Here is an 18,166-nt window from a genome sequence, read left to right as displayed (position 1 = left end):
TCCTTCCTAATCAGTAATTATGTTAAATGTAAATAAATGGTAGACACTGGTAGAATGGATAAAAAATATCTAATAATAATTTAAATATGGTATTAGTAGAAAATAGAATATAAGTGAAGTACAGTAAAATTCCATAGTTTTTTTTTTTAAAGAAAGGTTGCAAAGAAAAATAAATGTAAGAAAAAATGTGACACAGGAAAAGGATCAGAATGAAAAAAGATAAAATGTTAATAGCAGTTATTTCTGAACTGTGAGTTTATGGTGACCTTAATATAAAGATGACTTTCTTGTATTTTACAGTCTATTACAATGATGAATATTATCTTTATTATCAGAAAATATATTACTTATAAAAGTATTACTGTTGTAAGGCAGGCATCACAAACTTCAATCTATATGTCTAATAACCTAAATTAAATCTATTTTCAGAAATAAATGGATTTACTAGTTGTGTGCTGTTTTCAATTGGAACTTGTCTTCTTAAGTACTAATAATTATGAGACCACAAAACTGAAATGTTTGATATAAGAAATGAAAATTTAAATAAACATGCATACTCAGAAGTTAAGTCCAAATATTTAATACTTCCTACTGTATAAGCATGGCTTAGTGAAATTTGATGTGGGCAATAGCACTGTACAGGAGTTCTCCCTTATCTAGTGGTTCACAGGGAGGGCCAAGGGCTAGTGAAGCATCAGTCACAGGTCAGGGTAGCAGCTATTTATCAACTAGAATGGACATAATTCAACATTTCAACAACAAGTACCACTATACTGGTATATAATAGCTGAACACCAGTGCTAGAAATGTCTGAGAGTTGTCAACCAGTAACCTAACCATTTACAGTGATCACCCCTGATGCTTATGACAACATTTAATGCTTGCTTTAAAGAGAAGCTCCTACATAAATTCCTGTATGGATCCCCTCTCTTACCTCTGCATGGGCAATTCTATAGTGACAGCCCAGGGCCAGCTCTAGTCCCCCTCCTAAAGCCACCTTTTGGATAGCTGCCACCACGGGTTTCTTGTTTCTCTGTATTTCATCTACTATATCTCCCAGGTATATGCCAAAGTTCTGACGAGTTTTGAATTGTCTAATATCAGCACCTAAGAACACAGAGAAAAGGAAAAAAGAGAGTTGAGGAAGGCTTAGGCTTTGCTATTTAACAATAGACTATCAGATAGCACTTAAGGAATCTCAGATCTCTTTGGATCCCTGAAACACTTTATCCTTTGGCTGCAGACGCAGTAAAGCAACAAGTAACCTGAAAAATGTAGAAGGATATGAAAGTCATCAAATATTTATCAGAAGTCTTATAATCTAAAATCTGTTTTTCCACATGACAGTAATAACTCTACCTTCAGAAAAATTTGCAAGTTCGGAGAAAGGAAGCAAAGATTCTGAGATTGAGTTAGCCCCTCCCCATTTTTGGCATGATATTGCTCAACAACTCTTTTCACAGCCATTTAGACCCGTATCTTTTTTAAGGGCATCAGTTCAGTTCAGTTCAGTTCAGTTCAGTCACTCAGTTGTGTCCAACTCTTTGCGACCCCATGAATTGCAGCACGCCAGACCCCCCTATCCATCACAAACTCCCAGAGTTTACTCAAACTCATGCCCATCGAGTCGGTGATGCCATCCAGCCATCTCATCCTCTGTCGTCCCCTTCTCTTCCTGCCCTCAATCCCTCCCAGCATCACGATCTTTTCCAATGAATCAGCTCTTCACATGAGGTGGCCAAAGTATTGGAGTTTCAGCTTCAGCATCAGTCCTTCCAATGAACACCCAGGACTGATATCCTTTAGGATGGACTGGTTGGATCTCCTTGCAGTCCAAGGGACTCTCAAGAGTCTTCTCCAACACCACAGTTCAAAAGCATCAATTTTTCGGCACTCAGCTTTCTTTATAGTCCAACTCTCACATCCATACATGACCACTGGAAAAACCATAGCCTTGACCAGACGGACCTTTGTTGGCAAAGTAATGTCTCTGCTTTTTAATATGCTATCTAGGTTGGTCATAACTTACCTTCCAAGGAGTAAGCATCTTTTCATTTCATGGCTGCAATCACCATCTGCAGTGATTTTGGAGGCCAAAAATGTAAAATCTGACACTGCTTCCACTGTTTCCCCATCTATTTCCCATGAAGTGATGGGACCAGATGCCATGATCTTAGTTTTCTGAATGTTGAGCTTTAAGCCAACTTTTTCACTCTCCTCTTTCACTTTCATCAAGAGGCTTTTTAGATCCTCTTCACTTTCTGCCATAAGGGTGGTGTCATCTGTATATCTGAGGTTATTGATATTTCTCCTGGCAATCTTGATTCCAGCTTGCATCAGTTATTACAATATAAAACCTCATAAAATGCAGACATATTTGTGAGTTATATGTTGATCAACCAGGTTAGAATTACATTTTTCTGATAGACTCTTTTGCAATCAATGAAAGTAACATTTACTGGTTTTCCTAGTTACAAAAATAATACTCATTATAAAGGGACTTCCCCCATGACCCAACAGGTGAAAATTCTGCCTGCAATCAGGAGACACAGGAGACACGGGTTGGATCCCTGGATCAGGAAGATCCCTTGGAGAAGGAAATGGCAACCCACTCCAGTATTCTTGCCTGGAAAATCCCATGGACAGAAGGAGCCTAGCTGGCTACAGTCCATGGAGTTGCAAAGAATCGGACCACAACTGACAGATCAAACATATCCATTATAGAAATTTTGAAAAATACACAAGATTATAAAGGACATTAATATTACTCCAAATATCACCACACAGAGATAACAATGTAATATTTTGGTGAAGTCTGTTTTTTCCCAATGCATATATGTAAATTACTTTGTGATCTTAAGTAGCCTCACAGAATGAGTTGGGAGATGTACTGGACTGAATAGTGTCCACCTGGAACCCATGGATATGATCTTATTTGGAAATACAGTCTTTGCAGATATAATCAGGTAAAGAAGAGGTCATACTGGATTAGGATGGGTCTGTGTAAGATCAGGGAAATATGGACACAGAGGAGAAAGCCAAAAGAAGACAGAGGCAGGGATAGGAGCAATGCAGCAATAAGCCAAGGAATGCTAAGGATTGCCAGCCACCAAGGAACTAGAAGAGGCAAGGAAGGAGACTTCCCTAGAGCCTTTGGAGAAAGAATGGCCTTGCAGGACTTCCCTGTTGGCTAAGTGGTAAAGAATCTGCCTTCCAGTACAGGAGACATGGGTTCTCCCACATGACACAGAGCAACTAAGCCTGTGTGCCGCAACTATTGAGGCTGTGCTCTAGAACCCTGGAGCTACAACTACCAAAGCCCATGTGCCCTAGAGCCTGTTCTGTACAAGAGAAGCCACCACAATGAGAAGTCCGTGCACACACCTAGAAAGTAGCCTCCTCTCACCACAACTAGAGAAAAGCCCAGGCAGCAGTGAAGACCTAGCACAGCCAAAAATAAACAAATAAGGCTGTATATTGTCACCCTGCTTATTTAACTTATATGCAGAGTACATCAAGTGAAATGCCAGGCTGGATGAAGCACAAGCTAGAATCCAGATTGTCAGGAGAAATACTAATAATCTCAGATATGCAGATGACACCACCCTTATGGCAGAAAGCAAAGAGGAACTAAAGAGCCTCTTGATGAAGGTGAAAGAAGAGAGTGAAAAAGCTGGCTTAAAACTCAACATTCAGAAAACTAAGATCATGGCATCTGGTCCCATCACTTCATGGCAAATAGATGGGGAAAAAATAGAAACAGTGACAGACTGTATTTTCTTGGGCTCCAAAATCACTGCAGACAGTGACTGCAGCTATGAAATGGCTTGCTCCTTGGAATTAAAGATGCTTGTGCCTTGGGAGAAAAGTTATGACAAACCTAGACAGCGCATTAAAAAGCAGAAACATCACTTTGCTGACAAAGGTCTACATAGTCAAAGCCATAGTTTTTCCAGTAGTCACACACAGAGGTGAGAGTAGGACCATAAGGAAGGCTGAGCACCGAAGAACTGATGCTTTCAGACTGTGGTGCTGGAGAAGACTCTTGAGAACCCCCACCTTGGACAGCGAGGAAATCAAACCAGTCAATCCTAAAGGAAATCAACACTGAATATTCATTGGAAGAACTGATGCTGAAGCTGACGCTCCAGTACTATACTTTGGTCAACTGATGCGAAGAGCTGACTCACTGGAAAAGACTTTGATGCTGGGAGAGATTGAGTACAGGAGGAGAAGGGGATGACAGAGGATGAGATGACTGCATGGCATCACCTACACAATGGACATGAATTTGAGCAAACTCCCGGAGGTGGTAAAGGACAGGGAAGCCTGGCGTGCTGTAGTCCATGGTGTTGCAGAGTCAGACATGACTTAGCCACTGAACAACAACAACAAAAGAATGGCCTTGCAGATATCTTGATTTGAACTTTAAGCCTTGGAATGCTGAGAGAATAAATTTCTGCCGTTGTAAGTCACTTGAGTTTGTGCTCATTTGTTATAGAAGACCCAGAAAACTAATTTAGACAGTGTTCCCTCTTATTTTTATCCTCTGTTTGTGTAAAATTAGAATAATATTTCTCTTGACTTTTCAATTAGAGGTTACCAATGAAGTCATTTGCGACTTGACTTTACCGTGTGAAATTTTTGATTACTGATTCAATTTCTTTAATGGTTTTCTATTTCTCCTTGAGTCAATTTTGTAAGCTCTATTTTTCTACTTGTTCATATTATCTTCTTTACTGGCTAGAGCATCTGTAGTGATATCCCTTTTGTCATTCTTTATACACAGTGTTTGTACCTTCTCTTTTTTTTTTAAGTCTCTCTGAAGCTTTATCAATTTTATTGTTATTACTAGTCAAAGAACCTTTGACATTATTGTTCTCGTGATTCACATTTGTTTTCTATTTTAGTAATTTCCCCTCCATCATTTCCTTCCTTCTACTTCATTGGATCTGTTTTATTGCTTGTTTTGTCAGTCCCTTGATAATGACACTTAACATAATAGTTTCAGTCTTTTTTTTTTTCTGACTTATACCTTTCAGGCTATACATTTCCTGCCAAGCTGTGCTTTGGCTGTATGCCTCAAGTTTTATATGTTGTTTTATTATCATTCAGGTCAAAATATATTCTAAATTGCATTATGATTTTTGCTTTGGCTAAAAGGTTATTAAGAAATGAATTTATTTTCCAAACACATGAGAATCTTTAGTTATATTTTTGCTATTGGTTTCTAGCTTGATCGTATTGTTGTCAGAGAACACAGTCTAAATGAAATTTACTGAGATAAGCTTTCGTGGTCCAGTACCTGATCAATTTTTGTAAATGTGGCAGATTGGAGCATATATATTTTCCAGTTGTTGGGTACATTGTTCTACCTAAGTCCATTAAGTCAAACCTGATAATTCCAGTGCTTTTCCAGGACGGTTATTTTTTCTGCTTCTGAACTCTCCTACATTCTCTCCTACCTCCTTTTCTTTACAAGAAATATCAGTTCTGATTTTTCATAATTCTGATCCTTCATTCCATGCCTCAAAGTCACCATCGTGGACTCCCAAGCTTAAGTTTTCAAACAGCTGAATCAGCTATTTAATAGCTAGTAAAAGTTTGGCACATTTTTAAATCTCTCTTAGGTTCAGCCTTGTCATCAGGAGATGAAAATTGTAGGATTTACTGAGGATTAGTACACCGACTCAATGGACATGAACAGGGAAGCCTGGCATGCTGCAGTTCATGGGGTCGCAAAGAATTGAACACAACTGAGCGACTGAAAAACAACTGAGGATTAAAATTTAAAGTATGTAAAAATATTACTATTTCCATTGTTAATAAATAAGTCACACAGTACTGGTACATAGCAGGTAAATTAAATGGTAATTATTATAAACTTTAAAATATTTCTTGTCACGATTTCAACATCTATTTCTTCTTATACTACTACTGATATACATTAAGCTCCTCTGGTTAAAAAAAAAGAAGAAGAAGAAAAAGGAAAAAAATTCCTCTGGCTACAGTAAGAATAAATGGGCCTTCATATTCATGCAACTTTTGCCAACAGTGTAATATATTCATTTGGGAAAAGAAGAAAAGGTGCCACAAATATCATGAATAAATCATCACTTCAGATGCTTTGGCCATATTTTGTCACTATGTTTGCATCTTCACAGGATAATTTTTTTTAAATTTTTTTATTGAAGGATAATTGCTCCACAGAATTTTGTTGTTTTCTGTCAAACCTCAACATGAATCAGCCAAAGGTATACATATATTCCCTCCCTTTTCAACCTCCCTCCATCTCCCTTCCCATCCTACCCCTCTAGGTTGATACAGAGTCCCTGTTTGAGTTTTCTGAGCCATACAGCAAATTCCTGTTGGCTATCTATTTTACATATGGCAATCTAAGTTTCCATGTTACTCTTTGCATACATCTCCCCTCTCCTCCCCTCTCCCCATGTCCATAAGTCTATTCTCTATGTCTGTATCTCCATTGTTGGCCTGCAAATAAATTCTTCAGTACCATTTTTCTAGATTCCATACATATGCATTAGAATATGGTATTTATCTTTCTCTCTCTGCACACTTCACTCTGTGTAATAGACTCTAGGTTCATCCACCTCATCAGAACTGATTCAAATGCGTCCCTTTTTATGGCTGAGTAATATCCATTGTGTATATATACCACAACTTCTATATCCATTCATCTGTCAAAAGACATCTAGGTTGCTTCCATCTTCTAGCTATTGTAAATATTGCTGCAATGAACAATGGGATACACGTGTCTTTTTCAATTTTGGTTTCCTCAGGGTATATGCCTAGGAATGGGATTGCTGGATCATATGGTGGTTTTATTCCTAGTTTTTTAAGGAATCACCATACCATCTTCCATAGAGGCTGTATCAACTCACATTCCCACCAACAGTGCAAGAGCATTCCCTTTTCTCCAAACCCTCTCCAGCATTTATTGTTTGTAGACTTTTTGATGATGGCCATTCTGATTGGTGTGAGGTGATATCTCATTGTGGTTTTGATTTGCATTTCTCTAATAATGGAGAAGGCAATGGCAACCCATTCCAGTACTCTTGCCTGGAAAATCCCATGGACGGAGGAGCCTGGTAGGCTGCAGTCCATGGGGTCGCTAAGAGTCAGACATGACTGAACAACTTCACTTTCACTTTTCACTTCCATGCATTGGAGAAGGAAATGGCAGCCCACTCCAGTGTTCTTGCCTGGAGAATCCAAGGACAGGGGAGCCTGGTGGGTTTCCGTCTATGGGGTTGCACAGAGTTGGACACAACTGAAGTGACTTAGCAGCAGCAGCAGCAGCAGTAGCAGCAGTAATGAGTGATGTTGAGCATCTTTCCATGTGTTTGTTAGCCATATGTATGTCTTCTTTGGAGAAATGTCTGTTTAGGTCTTTTTCCCAGTTTTTGATTGGGTTGTTTGTTTTTCTGGCATTGAGTTGTATGAGCTGCTTGTATATTTTAGAAATTAATCCTTTGTCAGTTGTTTCATTTGCTATTATTTTCTCTCATTCTCAGGGTTGTCTTTTCACCTTGCTTGTAGTTTCCTTTGCAGTGCAAAATCTTTTAAGTTTAATCAGGTCCCACTTGTTTACTTCTGTTTTTATTTCCATTACTCAAGGAGGTGGGTCATAAAGGATCTTGCTTTGATTTATGTCATTAAGTGTTCTGCCTGTTTTCCTCTAAGAGTTTTATAGTTTTTGGTCTTACATTTAGGTCCTTAATCCGTTTTGAATTTATCTTTGTGTGTGGTGTTAGGAAGTGTTCTAATTTCATTCTTTTACATGTAGCTGTCCAGTTTTTCCAGCATCACTTATTGAAGAGGCTGTCATTGCCCCCATTGTACATTCTTGCCTCCTTTGTAAAAAAATAAAGTACCCATAGGTGCATGGGTTTATTTTTGGGCTTTCTATCTTGTTCCATTGGTAAATATTTCTTTTTTTATGCCAGTACTATACTGTCTAGATGACTGTAGCTTTGTAGTATAATCTGAAGTCAGGAAGGTTGATTCCTCCAGCTCCATTCTTCTTTCTCAAGACTGCTTTGGTTATTCAGGGTCTTTTGTGTTTCCATATGAATTGTGAAATTTTTTGTTCTAGCTCTGTGAAAAATGCCATTGATAATTTCATAGGGATCACATTGAATCTATACACTGCATTTGGTAGTATAGTCATTTTCACAATATTCATTCTTCCTACTCAGGAGCATGGAATATCTCTCCATCTGATTATGTCATCTTTGATTTCTTTCACCAGTGTCTTATAACTTTCTGTGTACAGTTCTTTTGTCTCTGTAGGTAAGTTTATTCCTAGATATTTAATTCTTTTTGTTGCAATGGTGAATGGGATTGATCCCTTAATTTCTCTAATTTTTCATTGTTAGTATATAGAAATGCAAGTAATTTCTGTGTATTGATTTTGTATCCTGCAACTTTGCTAAATTCACTGATTAGCTCTAGTAATTTTCTGATACTAGGGTTTTCTAGGTATAGTATCATATCATCTGCAGACAGTGAGAGCTTTACTTCTTTTTTTCTGATCTGGATTCCTTTTATTTCTTTTTCTTCTGTGATTGCTGTAGCTAGGACTTCCAGAACTATGTTGAATAAGAGTGGTGAAAGTGGACACCCTTGCCTTGTTTCTAATCTTAGGGGGAATGCTTTCAGTTTTTCACCATTAGAATAATGTTGATGTAGGCTTATCATATATGGCCTTTACTATGTTGAGGTAGTTTCCTTCTATGCCCAGTTTTTGAAGAGTTTTAATCATAAATGGGTGCTGAATTTTGTCAAAGGTTTTTTCTGCATCTATTGAGATTATATCTTTTTATCTTTCAATTTGTTAATATGGTGTATCACATTGATTGACTTGCAAATATTGAAGAATCCTTGCATTGCTGGAATAAACCCAACTTGATCATGGTTGTGTGAGCTTTTTGATGTGTTGCTGAATTCTGTTTGCTAAAATTTTGTTGAGGATTTTTGCATCTATGTTCATCAATGATATTGGCAGGTACCTTTCTTTTTTTGTGTTGTCTTTGTCTGGTTTTGGTATCAAGGTGATGGTGGCCTCGTAGAATGAGTGTGGAAGTGTCCCTTCCTCTGCAATTTTTTGAAAGAGTTTTAGAAGGATAGGCATTAGCTCTTTTCTAAATGTTTGATAGAATTCTCCTGTGAGGCCATCTGGTCCTGGTCTTTTATTTTCGGGGAGATTTTTGATCACAGCTTCAATTTCAGTGCTTGTAAATGGGTTGTTCATAATTTCTATTTCTTCTGGTTCAGTCTTGGAAGATTGAACTTTTCTAAGAAATTGTCCATTTCTTCCAGGTTATCCATTTTATTGCCATAAAGTTGTTCATAATAGTCTCTTATAATTCTTTTTATTTCTGCATTGATACGATTTCAGTTTTTCTTAAATTTACTGAGGTTTGATTTGTGACCCAAGATATGGTCTATCTTGGAGAATGTTCCATGTGCACTTGAGAAGAAAGTGTATTCTTCTGCATTTGGGTGGAATGTCCTGAAGACATCAATGAGATCCATATCATCTAAGGTATCATTTAAGACTTGTGTTTCCTTATTACTTTCCTGTTTTGATGATCTGTCCATTGTGAGAATGAGTGGGGTGTTAAAGTCTCCTACATTATTGTGTTACTGTCAATTTCTACTTTTATGTCTGTTAGTGTTTTTCTTACGTATTGAGGTGCTCCTATGTTGGGTGCATAGGTATTTACAATTGTTACGTCTTCCTCTTGGATTGACCCCTTGATCATTATGTAGTGTCCTTCCTTATCTCTTGTGATCTTCTTTATTTTAAAGTCTATTTTGGCTGACATGAGGATTGCTACTCCAGCTTTCTTTTGCTTCCCATTTGCATGGAATATATTTTTCCATCCTCTCACTTTCAGTCTACATGTGTCTTTAGGTCTGAAGTGGGTTTCTTGCAGAGAGCATATATATGGGTCTTGTTTTCGTATCCATTCAACCAGTCTTTGTCTTTTGGTTGGAGCATTTAATCCATTTACACTTAAAGTAATTATTGATATATATGGCCTATTGTCATTTTCTTAATTATTTGGGGTTGATTTTGTAGATCTTTTTTCTTCTCTTGTATTTCTTTACTATATAAGTCCCTTTAACATTTGTTGTAAAGATGGTTTGGTGGTACTGAATTCTCTTAACTTTTGCTTGTCTGAAAAGCTTTTTATTTCTCCATCAATTTTGAATGAGATCTTTGCCAGGTACAGGAATCTTGGTTGTAGATTTTCCCCTTTTAGTACTTTAAATATATCCTGCCTTTCCCTTCTGGCCTGTAGAGTTTCTGCTGAAAGATCAGCTGTTAAGCATATGGGGTTTCCGTTATATGTTGCTTGTTGCTTCTCCCTTGCTGCTTTTAATGTTCTTTCTTTGTGTTTAGTGTTTGTTAGTTTGATTAGTATGTGTCTTGGCATGTTTCTCCTTGGGTTTATCCTGTATGGGACTCTTTGTGCCTCTTGGACTTGATGGACTATTTCCTTTTCCCTGTTGGGGAAATTTTCAACTATAATCTCTTCAAAATTTTTCTCATACCCTACCTTTTTCTCTTCTTCTTCTGGGTCCCCTATAATTTTAATGTTGATGTGTTTGATATTGCCCCAGAGGTTTCTGAGACTATCCTTAGTTCTTTTCATTCTTTTTACTTTATTCTGCTCTTCAGAAGTTATTTCCACCATTTTATCTTCCAGCTCACTGATTCATTCTTCTGCTTCAGATATTCTATTGATTCCTTCTAGAGTATTTTTAATTTCAGTAACTGCACTGTTTGTCTCTGCATGTTTATTCTTTAATTCTTCTAGGTCTTTGTTAATTAATTCTTGCATTTTCTCCATTTTTTTTTCAAGATTTTTGATCATCTTTACTATCACTATTCTGAATTCTTTTCAGGTAGTTTGCCTATTTCCTCCTCATTTATTTGGACTTCTGTGTTTCTAGTTGGTTCCTTCATTTGTGTAGTATTTCTCTGCCTTTTCATTATTTTTTTTTAACTTATTGTGTTTCAGATCTCCTTTTCCAAGGCTTCAATGTTGAATTCTTTCCTCTTTTTGGTTTCTACCCTCCTAAGGTTGTCCACTGGTTTGTGTAAACTTCATATAGGGTGAGATTTGTTTTTTTGTTTGAGCTGAGTTTTTGTTTGTTTTTCCTCTGACGAGCAAGGCTGAGCGAGGTGGTAATCCTGTCTGCTGATGATTTGGTTTGTACTTTTGTTTTGTTTGTTGTTTAGATGAGGCATCCTGCACAGGGTGCTACTGGTGGTTGGGTGATGCCAAGTCTTGTATTCAAGTGGTTTCCTTTGTGTGAGTTCTCACTATTTGATACTCCCTAGGGTTAGTTCTCTGGTGTCTAGGGTCTTGGAGTCAGTGCTCCCACTCCAAAGGCTCAGGGCTTGATCTCTGTTGAAAATCAGTAGTAATTTCTACGTAAATTGTAGGATAAGTGAATGTATTTCAGTTGAATGCTGATAGTCAAACTTTAAAAATCATCACTTAGGGCAACTTCAATAGAAATTTTTGGTTTGATCCTTGCATTCACCAAGACGCTGCGAAGCACACAAAATTAAATTACAGGAGGCCGATGGCTTGTCTAGAAACTTCATTGTTATTTATCTGTCCTCCACCCCACCCCTTCACAGGACAATTAAGAGTGCATGGTCATGAGATGGGTGACAGAAGAAAAATGAACTCCATTTCAAGACTATGTGAAATAAAAAATAACATTTATTGAACATCTTCTTCATGCAGGTACTGCTCTAGGGGCTTTCAGATGTGTTATCTCATTTAACCTCACAAAACTCTGTTAAGGTATACATATTATGGTATCCATTTTATAAACAGAGAAATTGGATTTCAGGAGATTTAAGGAACTTGCCCAACCTCACATAGGGTAGAGACATATGCAGAACAGGTATGTACCAGCAGGCATATACTGAAGTGAAAAGTGAAAGTGAAAGTAGCTCAGTTGTGTCTGACTCTTTGTGACCCCATGGACTGCATATATAGTCCATGGAATTCTTCAGGCCAGAATACTGGTATAGGTAGCCTTTCACTTCTCCAACGGATCTTCCCAATCTAGGGATTGAACCCAGGTCTCCTGCATTGCAAGTGGATTCTTTACCAGCTAAGCCACAAAGGAAGCCCAAGAATACTGGAGTGGGTAACCTATCCCTTCTCCAGCGGATCGTTCTGACCAAGTAATCAAATTGGGGTCTCCTGCATTGCAGGCAGATTCTTTACCAACTGAGCTATGAGGGTAGCCCTAGGTGTATATTAGCAGGTATAACAGCCATCAAGCCTGGAACTAAATGTCCTCCAAAGGCCCAATTCAATATAAAAGAGTAAGGTCAGCATCTTCTCTGAGTCTCTCCTGTGACTCTTTGTCTCCTTCTCCATAATGTTTCTTCTTCCTCCAAGATTCGTTACCCATACCATAGGATTGCCTAAGGCCACAGGTAATGCAGCACTGATCTCAGTCTGTGTGAGATGTCAGAGAAGGTGGGAAAGGGTTGGACACATTACCTGCACAGAAGATGCCATCTGCTCCACAAATCACAATGGCTTTAACTGTATCATCTGTTACAGCTTTCTGCAGACTCTCTTTTAGTCCACGGGCAACAGTTGTACTAACAGGGGAAAAAAATTACATGAAGTATTAGTCACAATCAAATTTCTACCATCTCAGAGTTTATTTTTTTCTTTCCTAACAATGAAAAATTAAACATATACATGATGTAGAAAAATCCTAGATACTTATTGTTAAATTTTCACTAATTTAAGAAATAATATATGTCTACTGTGAAGTAAGCCCTGAGGTGATTAAACACATAAACTTCAGAAAATAAGTGTTTTCCTGCATTTTGCTGTAACTTTGACGACTTAGAATCAACACTATTAATTTAAAAATATTACACACATCTTCTATGTATAGTGAAAGGAGTTTAAAACATCCTAGGGACAACAGTGTACACAACACAATATCATACTGAGATGAATGCTGTAATAAAGGTATAGAGACAATGATGTGGAAATTCTGAAAGAACGTGCTTTTGATTTGTCATATTGGCCTAATAAAAGAAAACTGAAATTGTCTAAAAATAACAGTCTAAGTCATGTGGCAGGGGATGCAAGTTACCCACAAACTAATACTTAATACTTTAAACTAATACCAATACTTTGACCTTCTTCAAAGTATTAATCAGTTTTTAGCTGGATACACGGCTGTCCAAAATAAAAGACTATATTTCACAGCAGCAAGTTCAGCTCAGCGCATTAAGTTCTGGCCAATGGCATGGAAATGGACTTAGCATCGGCACCTTTAGGAAATAATTCTTAAAGGATTGGGTATGCTTTTCTCTCTTATAACTCCCTACTCCTGGCAGGAATGCAGATATGATGGCTAGATTGGGAGCAGCCATTGTGAATCAAGAGGTGGAAGCTACTAACTAAGGGTGGCAGAGCAAAAGATAGGTGGAACTGAGGTCCCGATGATTGTGGAGCAGCCATACCAGTCATTCCAGGACACTGCTGTGACAGACATCAACTTTTTCTTGTTTAATCCACTATTATGTTGAGTTTCCTGTAACTAGCAGCCAAGCCTAACTAATTTGAAAGGTAATGGCAAAGTCTGTGAAAGGAAGGGCATTTGGTAAATTTTTGTCAAGTTTCAGTAGATGAGGGAGTCATCCCCAGAGGAGATAGTTAAAACCAAGATTGAATGCATTTGCCAAAGGAAAAAAAAAGCTGAGAGTAGATCCTCTAGATATATCCTTATTTAAGAGGCGGGAGAGGCTCAGCTGAGTTATTCAGTACCGAGGAGTCCAACAAGACCAAAGAGAGGAGAATTTGCCAAGAAGCAGAGGATCAGTAAGTGCCAAGGGATGGCAAAGGAGGAGATCTAGGAAGAGGAGTGAAGAATTGCTTAAAGAAAAAATTATGAAACCAGAGTCCAGTGAATTTTGCCTTAGAATTCTAAGTAATATGGGGAAATTTTTATACAGGGTGAAAAAAACTTAAAGCAAAAAACAACTAAAGCCAGATTGTTCAGATCAGCAACTAACATTGTTAATTGATTATATCCCAATACAAATGTTGTGGTATTAAAAAATAAATTAATTAAAAAACCTCAGGGAATAAAGGAGATACTTGCTCTTGAATATGGTAATTCCCTTTCACCTAATTACTTTTCACCATTTAACCCAGATGAAATCAAACAAAACCTCTTGCCTTCAGTTGATTTAATTAGAAACCACATCTGCTAAAGGAAAATGGAATTTGAACCATCCAGAATACTGAGAAGTCCAAAAGTCACATACTGATTTCTGGGTAAACAATGGCTGCAAAATTAACCAAACTGAGCTCAATTTGTGCCACTGAGGAGACAAGTCTGGCTTTTCCCATTTCAATCAACACCTACTCTTTTATTTCTTATCTTCTTGTTAATTTTGCATCATTTGTTGTTGTTTAGTTGCTAGGTTGTGTCTGACTCTTCTCCGACCCCATGGACTGTAGCCCGCTAGTTTCCTCTGTCCATGGAATTTTCCAGGCAAGACTACCAGAGTAGGTTGCCATTTCCTTCTCCAGGGGATCTTCCCAACCCAGGGACTGAACAACGTCTCCTGCATTGGCAGGCAGATTCTGCTACTGAGCCACTCTAGATCCCCTGGAATAGGCAACAGCAACCCACTCCAATATTCTTGCCTGGAAAATCCCCTGGACAGAGGAGCCTGGTAGGCTACAGCATATGGGGTCACAGAATTGGACACAACTAAGCGCGCGCGTGCACACACACACACACACATACACACAACATTTGCTAAGTGTCAGATCTCTAACACATTTAAACCTCACAACGACTTAATGAGATAGGTATTAAAATTTCTCCTGCAAGGGGGAAAGGGGACAGTTTAAATACAAGACACATTTCAAATAGTTATGGGAAAATATTCCTAGTTGTAGGTAGCAAACTGTGGAACTATTTACCCCCAAGTTTGAGATGGGCACAGTTTTCCATTATGAGCAGAGATAGGCAGTGTCCTAATACCTGTGAGCCACCTGGGAAGCTTCCACCTGCCAATGCAGGAGACACAAGAAATGTGTCCAGTATTCTTGTCTGGAAAATTCTATGGACAGAGGAACTAGGCGGGCTACAGTCCATGGGGTTGCAAATAGTCAGACACAACTGGGTGACTGAGTATACACACAGACTCAGACACAGACATACAATATTGCAAAAATCAAACAAGAAAAAAAAGAAAGATGAAAACGGCTGTTATATATACAGCTTTACTAGATTTTAGCTGAGTGAAAAAGGACCACACCTTCATAGCAATATCAAAGTCACAGGGGTTAAGTAATTATTTTCTCCCCTTAATATTGTCAGGTATGGAGAAATGGAGTCTAAAGATAACATTTCATGAGTGATGACCAAAGAACTTTACCTTCTGTCACTTTGGAAGTCTTTTTTGTGACCATTTTTTAAAACCAGAAGTTATCAAATAAAGTTGTGGCTTGTGACCAGCATTTTTGAAAGAAACAGAGTGAAAATAGAATACATCAAATAAAAAGAAGAGTTTGTTTCACTAAACTTTATTTTCAGTTACATATTTGTATGTGTGTTTGTGTGTGCATGTCCTAGGTTGCTATATAAAACATGGATTACTGTGTGGAATATAATTAAAAATATACAAAAGCCATTGTTATGGGAGACAAATTTAGTAATTAGGCATGTCCTATATTTATAAAGAGGGTTGGCATTTATCCAGATAGAAAGAAATCTGGCTTAGCTAAAGGAACGAAGAAAGATTTGATCTGTTTGGGCCAAAAAGTATTCAAATAAGAATCTCTCACTTATCTAGGAAGAAATAATCTCCCACATAAAATTAGAAATAGGAAGGGGGAAAGGAAAGGAAGATGAAAAGTGTAAAGCAAAAAGAAAAAAAAAATGGGAACCTTCACCTAAGTACAAGTTCAACAGGAAAGAACAAGAAAGTGTTTATCGCCAAGTGGAGAAGATCCTGATATAGCTGCAATGAATCCTGAGCAGCAGGGCCTGTTGGTAGGGGTTTGTAACAGGCCTTTGCCTAATACAAATAATGATAGCTGGTGGTGCAGTGGTAAAGAATCTGCCTGCCAATGCCGGAGATGCAAAAGACGTGGCTGAGTTGTAAGATCCCCTGGAGTAGGAAATGGCAACCCACTCCAGTATTCTTACCTGGAAAATCCCATGGACAGAAGAGCCTGGTAGGCTGCAGTGCATGGGATAGAAAAGTCAGACATAACTAAGTCTGACATAACCATCCTGTGGATGGGTGGTTTTTTCCTAGGTTGATCACTACACTTTTTTCAGAGATATAAAAGAACCAGGTGGTGCTAGCGGTGAAAACTTCCCTGTCAGTGCAAGAGGCATAAGAGTTCAATCCCTGGGTGGGAAAGATCCTCTGGAGGAGGGCATGGCAACTCACTCCAGTATTCTTGCCTGGAGAATCGCATGGACAGAGGAGCCAAGCCAGCAACAGTCCATAGGGTCACACAGATTCAGACACGACTAAATTGACTAAGCACAAACCTATATAATGTCATTAATTTTCAAAACAGCAGCATTAATCTCACTTTTTAAAGTAATGCTTTTACTAGTTTAAAAGTTAAAAGAAAAGTACTCGACGATAAAAGAACATAAACAGCACAGCAGTTTTTCAGGAAATGCTATTAAATAGGCTAATTCTGATATGAGCTTATTCTTTTTTTTTTCCCATTTATTTTTATTAGCTGGAGGCTAATTACTTTACAATATTGTAGTGGTTTTTGTCATACATTGACATGAATTAGCCATGGATTTACAGGTATTCCCCATTCTGATCCCCCCTCCCACCTCTCTCTCTACCCAATCCCTCTGGGTCTTCCCAGTGCACCAGGCCGGAGCACTTGTCTCATGCATCCAACCTGGGCTGGTGGTCAACAGGAGCTTACTCTAACATGGATCTTCACTGAAGCACTAAGACCTTGAGGTTTAGAAAAAACCAAGAGATACATCTTTGTGTTTCTGGGCCAGGACATAATTCTCTTTTACTCACTATATTGGCATTAATGGGGATCTTTATTTTTAACAGTGTGAAGCCACCTTATTTTTGGACTCCCAAAGCTTTTAGTCACACATTGTAAGGGTGGCCTGGACTCCAGGTTGAGAAGGGAGGGATCAAGGTCCAGGCAGCACAGCAACGAAGACCTCTGGACTAGAAAGTACATCTGAGAAGTCAAAGTTGCAAGTAAGCAGAAGAGTTCAGCGCGAAGTTGGCAGGGGCAGAGGCACTAAGACCTCTGGACTAGAAAGTACATCTGAGAAGTCAAGGTGCAAGTAAGCCAAAGAGTTCAGCAGGAAGTTGGCACGGACAGACCGGTTCCGGCGCAGCTCCCCAACTTCTAGCCGTCTGTCTGCCTCTCAGCCTCGGTTTCTCTAACAGCGAAACGGAGATGAGAGTTCTCTGCAAACAGGTACCGAGCATACCAATGTAAAAGGTTCTGGCATATGCCCTGATTCTATCCGTGCCAGTGTCTTTCTCTGTTTAAACCAGCAGGGGCGAGTCAAAGCCTCCACTGCAGGCAGGCAGCTACGACCCTGCTCGCCGTCCCCGGACTGATCGCCGAGAACCCGTTACCTGATCGCATTGACTGGCGGGTTTCGTAGACGGATCAGCGCCAGGCTGTTCTGCAGCCGCGTGAACTCAGCCATGTTTGCTCAGTTGCTCCGAAGTCGCCTCACCCCTCAGCTGCGAGGCAAGATCACTTTCTCTGGGCGCGTCCCGGGAGGGAGGAGCGTCTGTTGGGCCAATGTGAACCCGGCACCGCCTCCCGCCCCGGCACCGCCTCCCGCCCCGGGCTGCTCCCGGGCTCTGATGCGCGTCGTCCATCACGGTCCTCCTCCTTCCCCGACCGCAGCCCGGTGCTCAGCACACCCTTGCCGTCTCTTCCTCTTTGCTGGCGCCTGTCCTGCTCCAATCACAAAGTAGTTCAGGGAGGACGATGGGAGATGCGTGAAACTGCTAGCAAGTCCAGATTTGCAAACCCCTGGCCCAGAGGGTCTGGCTTCCCTGGACAAGTTCTAGATTCACTACGTTGGTGGAGCT

General features: G+C 39.2%; 1 protein-coding gene across 1 annotated transcript in view; it reads right to left on the bottom strand.

The window, feature by feature from the left end:
- EHHADH (enoyl-CoA hydratase and 3-hydroxyacyl CoA dehydrogenase) overlaps positions 1-17,855 on the bottom strand; it is a 55,117-nt gene extending 37,262 nt beyond the window's left edge. Inside the window, exons 1-3 of the mRNA XM_043473509.1 lie at positions 17,699-17,855; positions 12,567-12,670; positions 935-1,107 (exon numbers count right to left, since the gene is read on the bottom strand). Of these exons, the coding sequence (XP_043329444.1) occupies positions 935-1,107; positions 12,567-12,670; positions 17,699-17,772 (351 nt within the window). The 5' untranslated portion in view covers positions 17,773-17,855. The remainder of the gene's footprint in view (positions 1-934; positions 1,108-12,566; positions 12,671-17,698) is intronic.
- Positions 17,856-18,166: the final 311 nt, after the last annotated feature.

This window comes from Cervus canadensis, chromosome 7 (genome assembly GCF_019320065.1).
Source record: "Cervus canadensis isolate Bull #8, Minnesota chromosome 7, ASM1932006v1, whole genome shotgun sequence".
In the NCBI taxonomy this organism is placed as follows: domain Eukaryota; kingdom Metazoa; phylum Chordata; class Mammalia; order Artiodactyla; family Cervidae; genus Cervus; species Cervus canadensis.
This window is presented reverse-complemented; position numbering and strand designations above follow the sequence as displayed.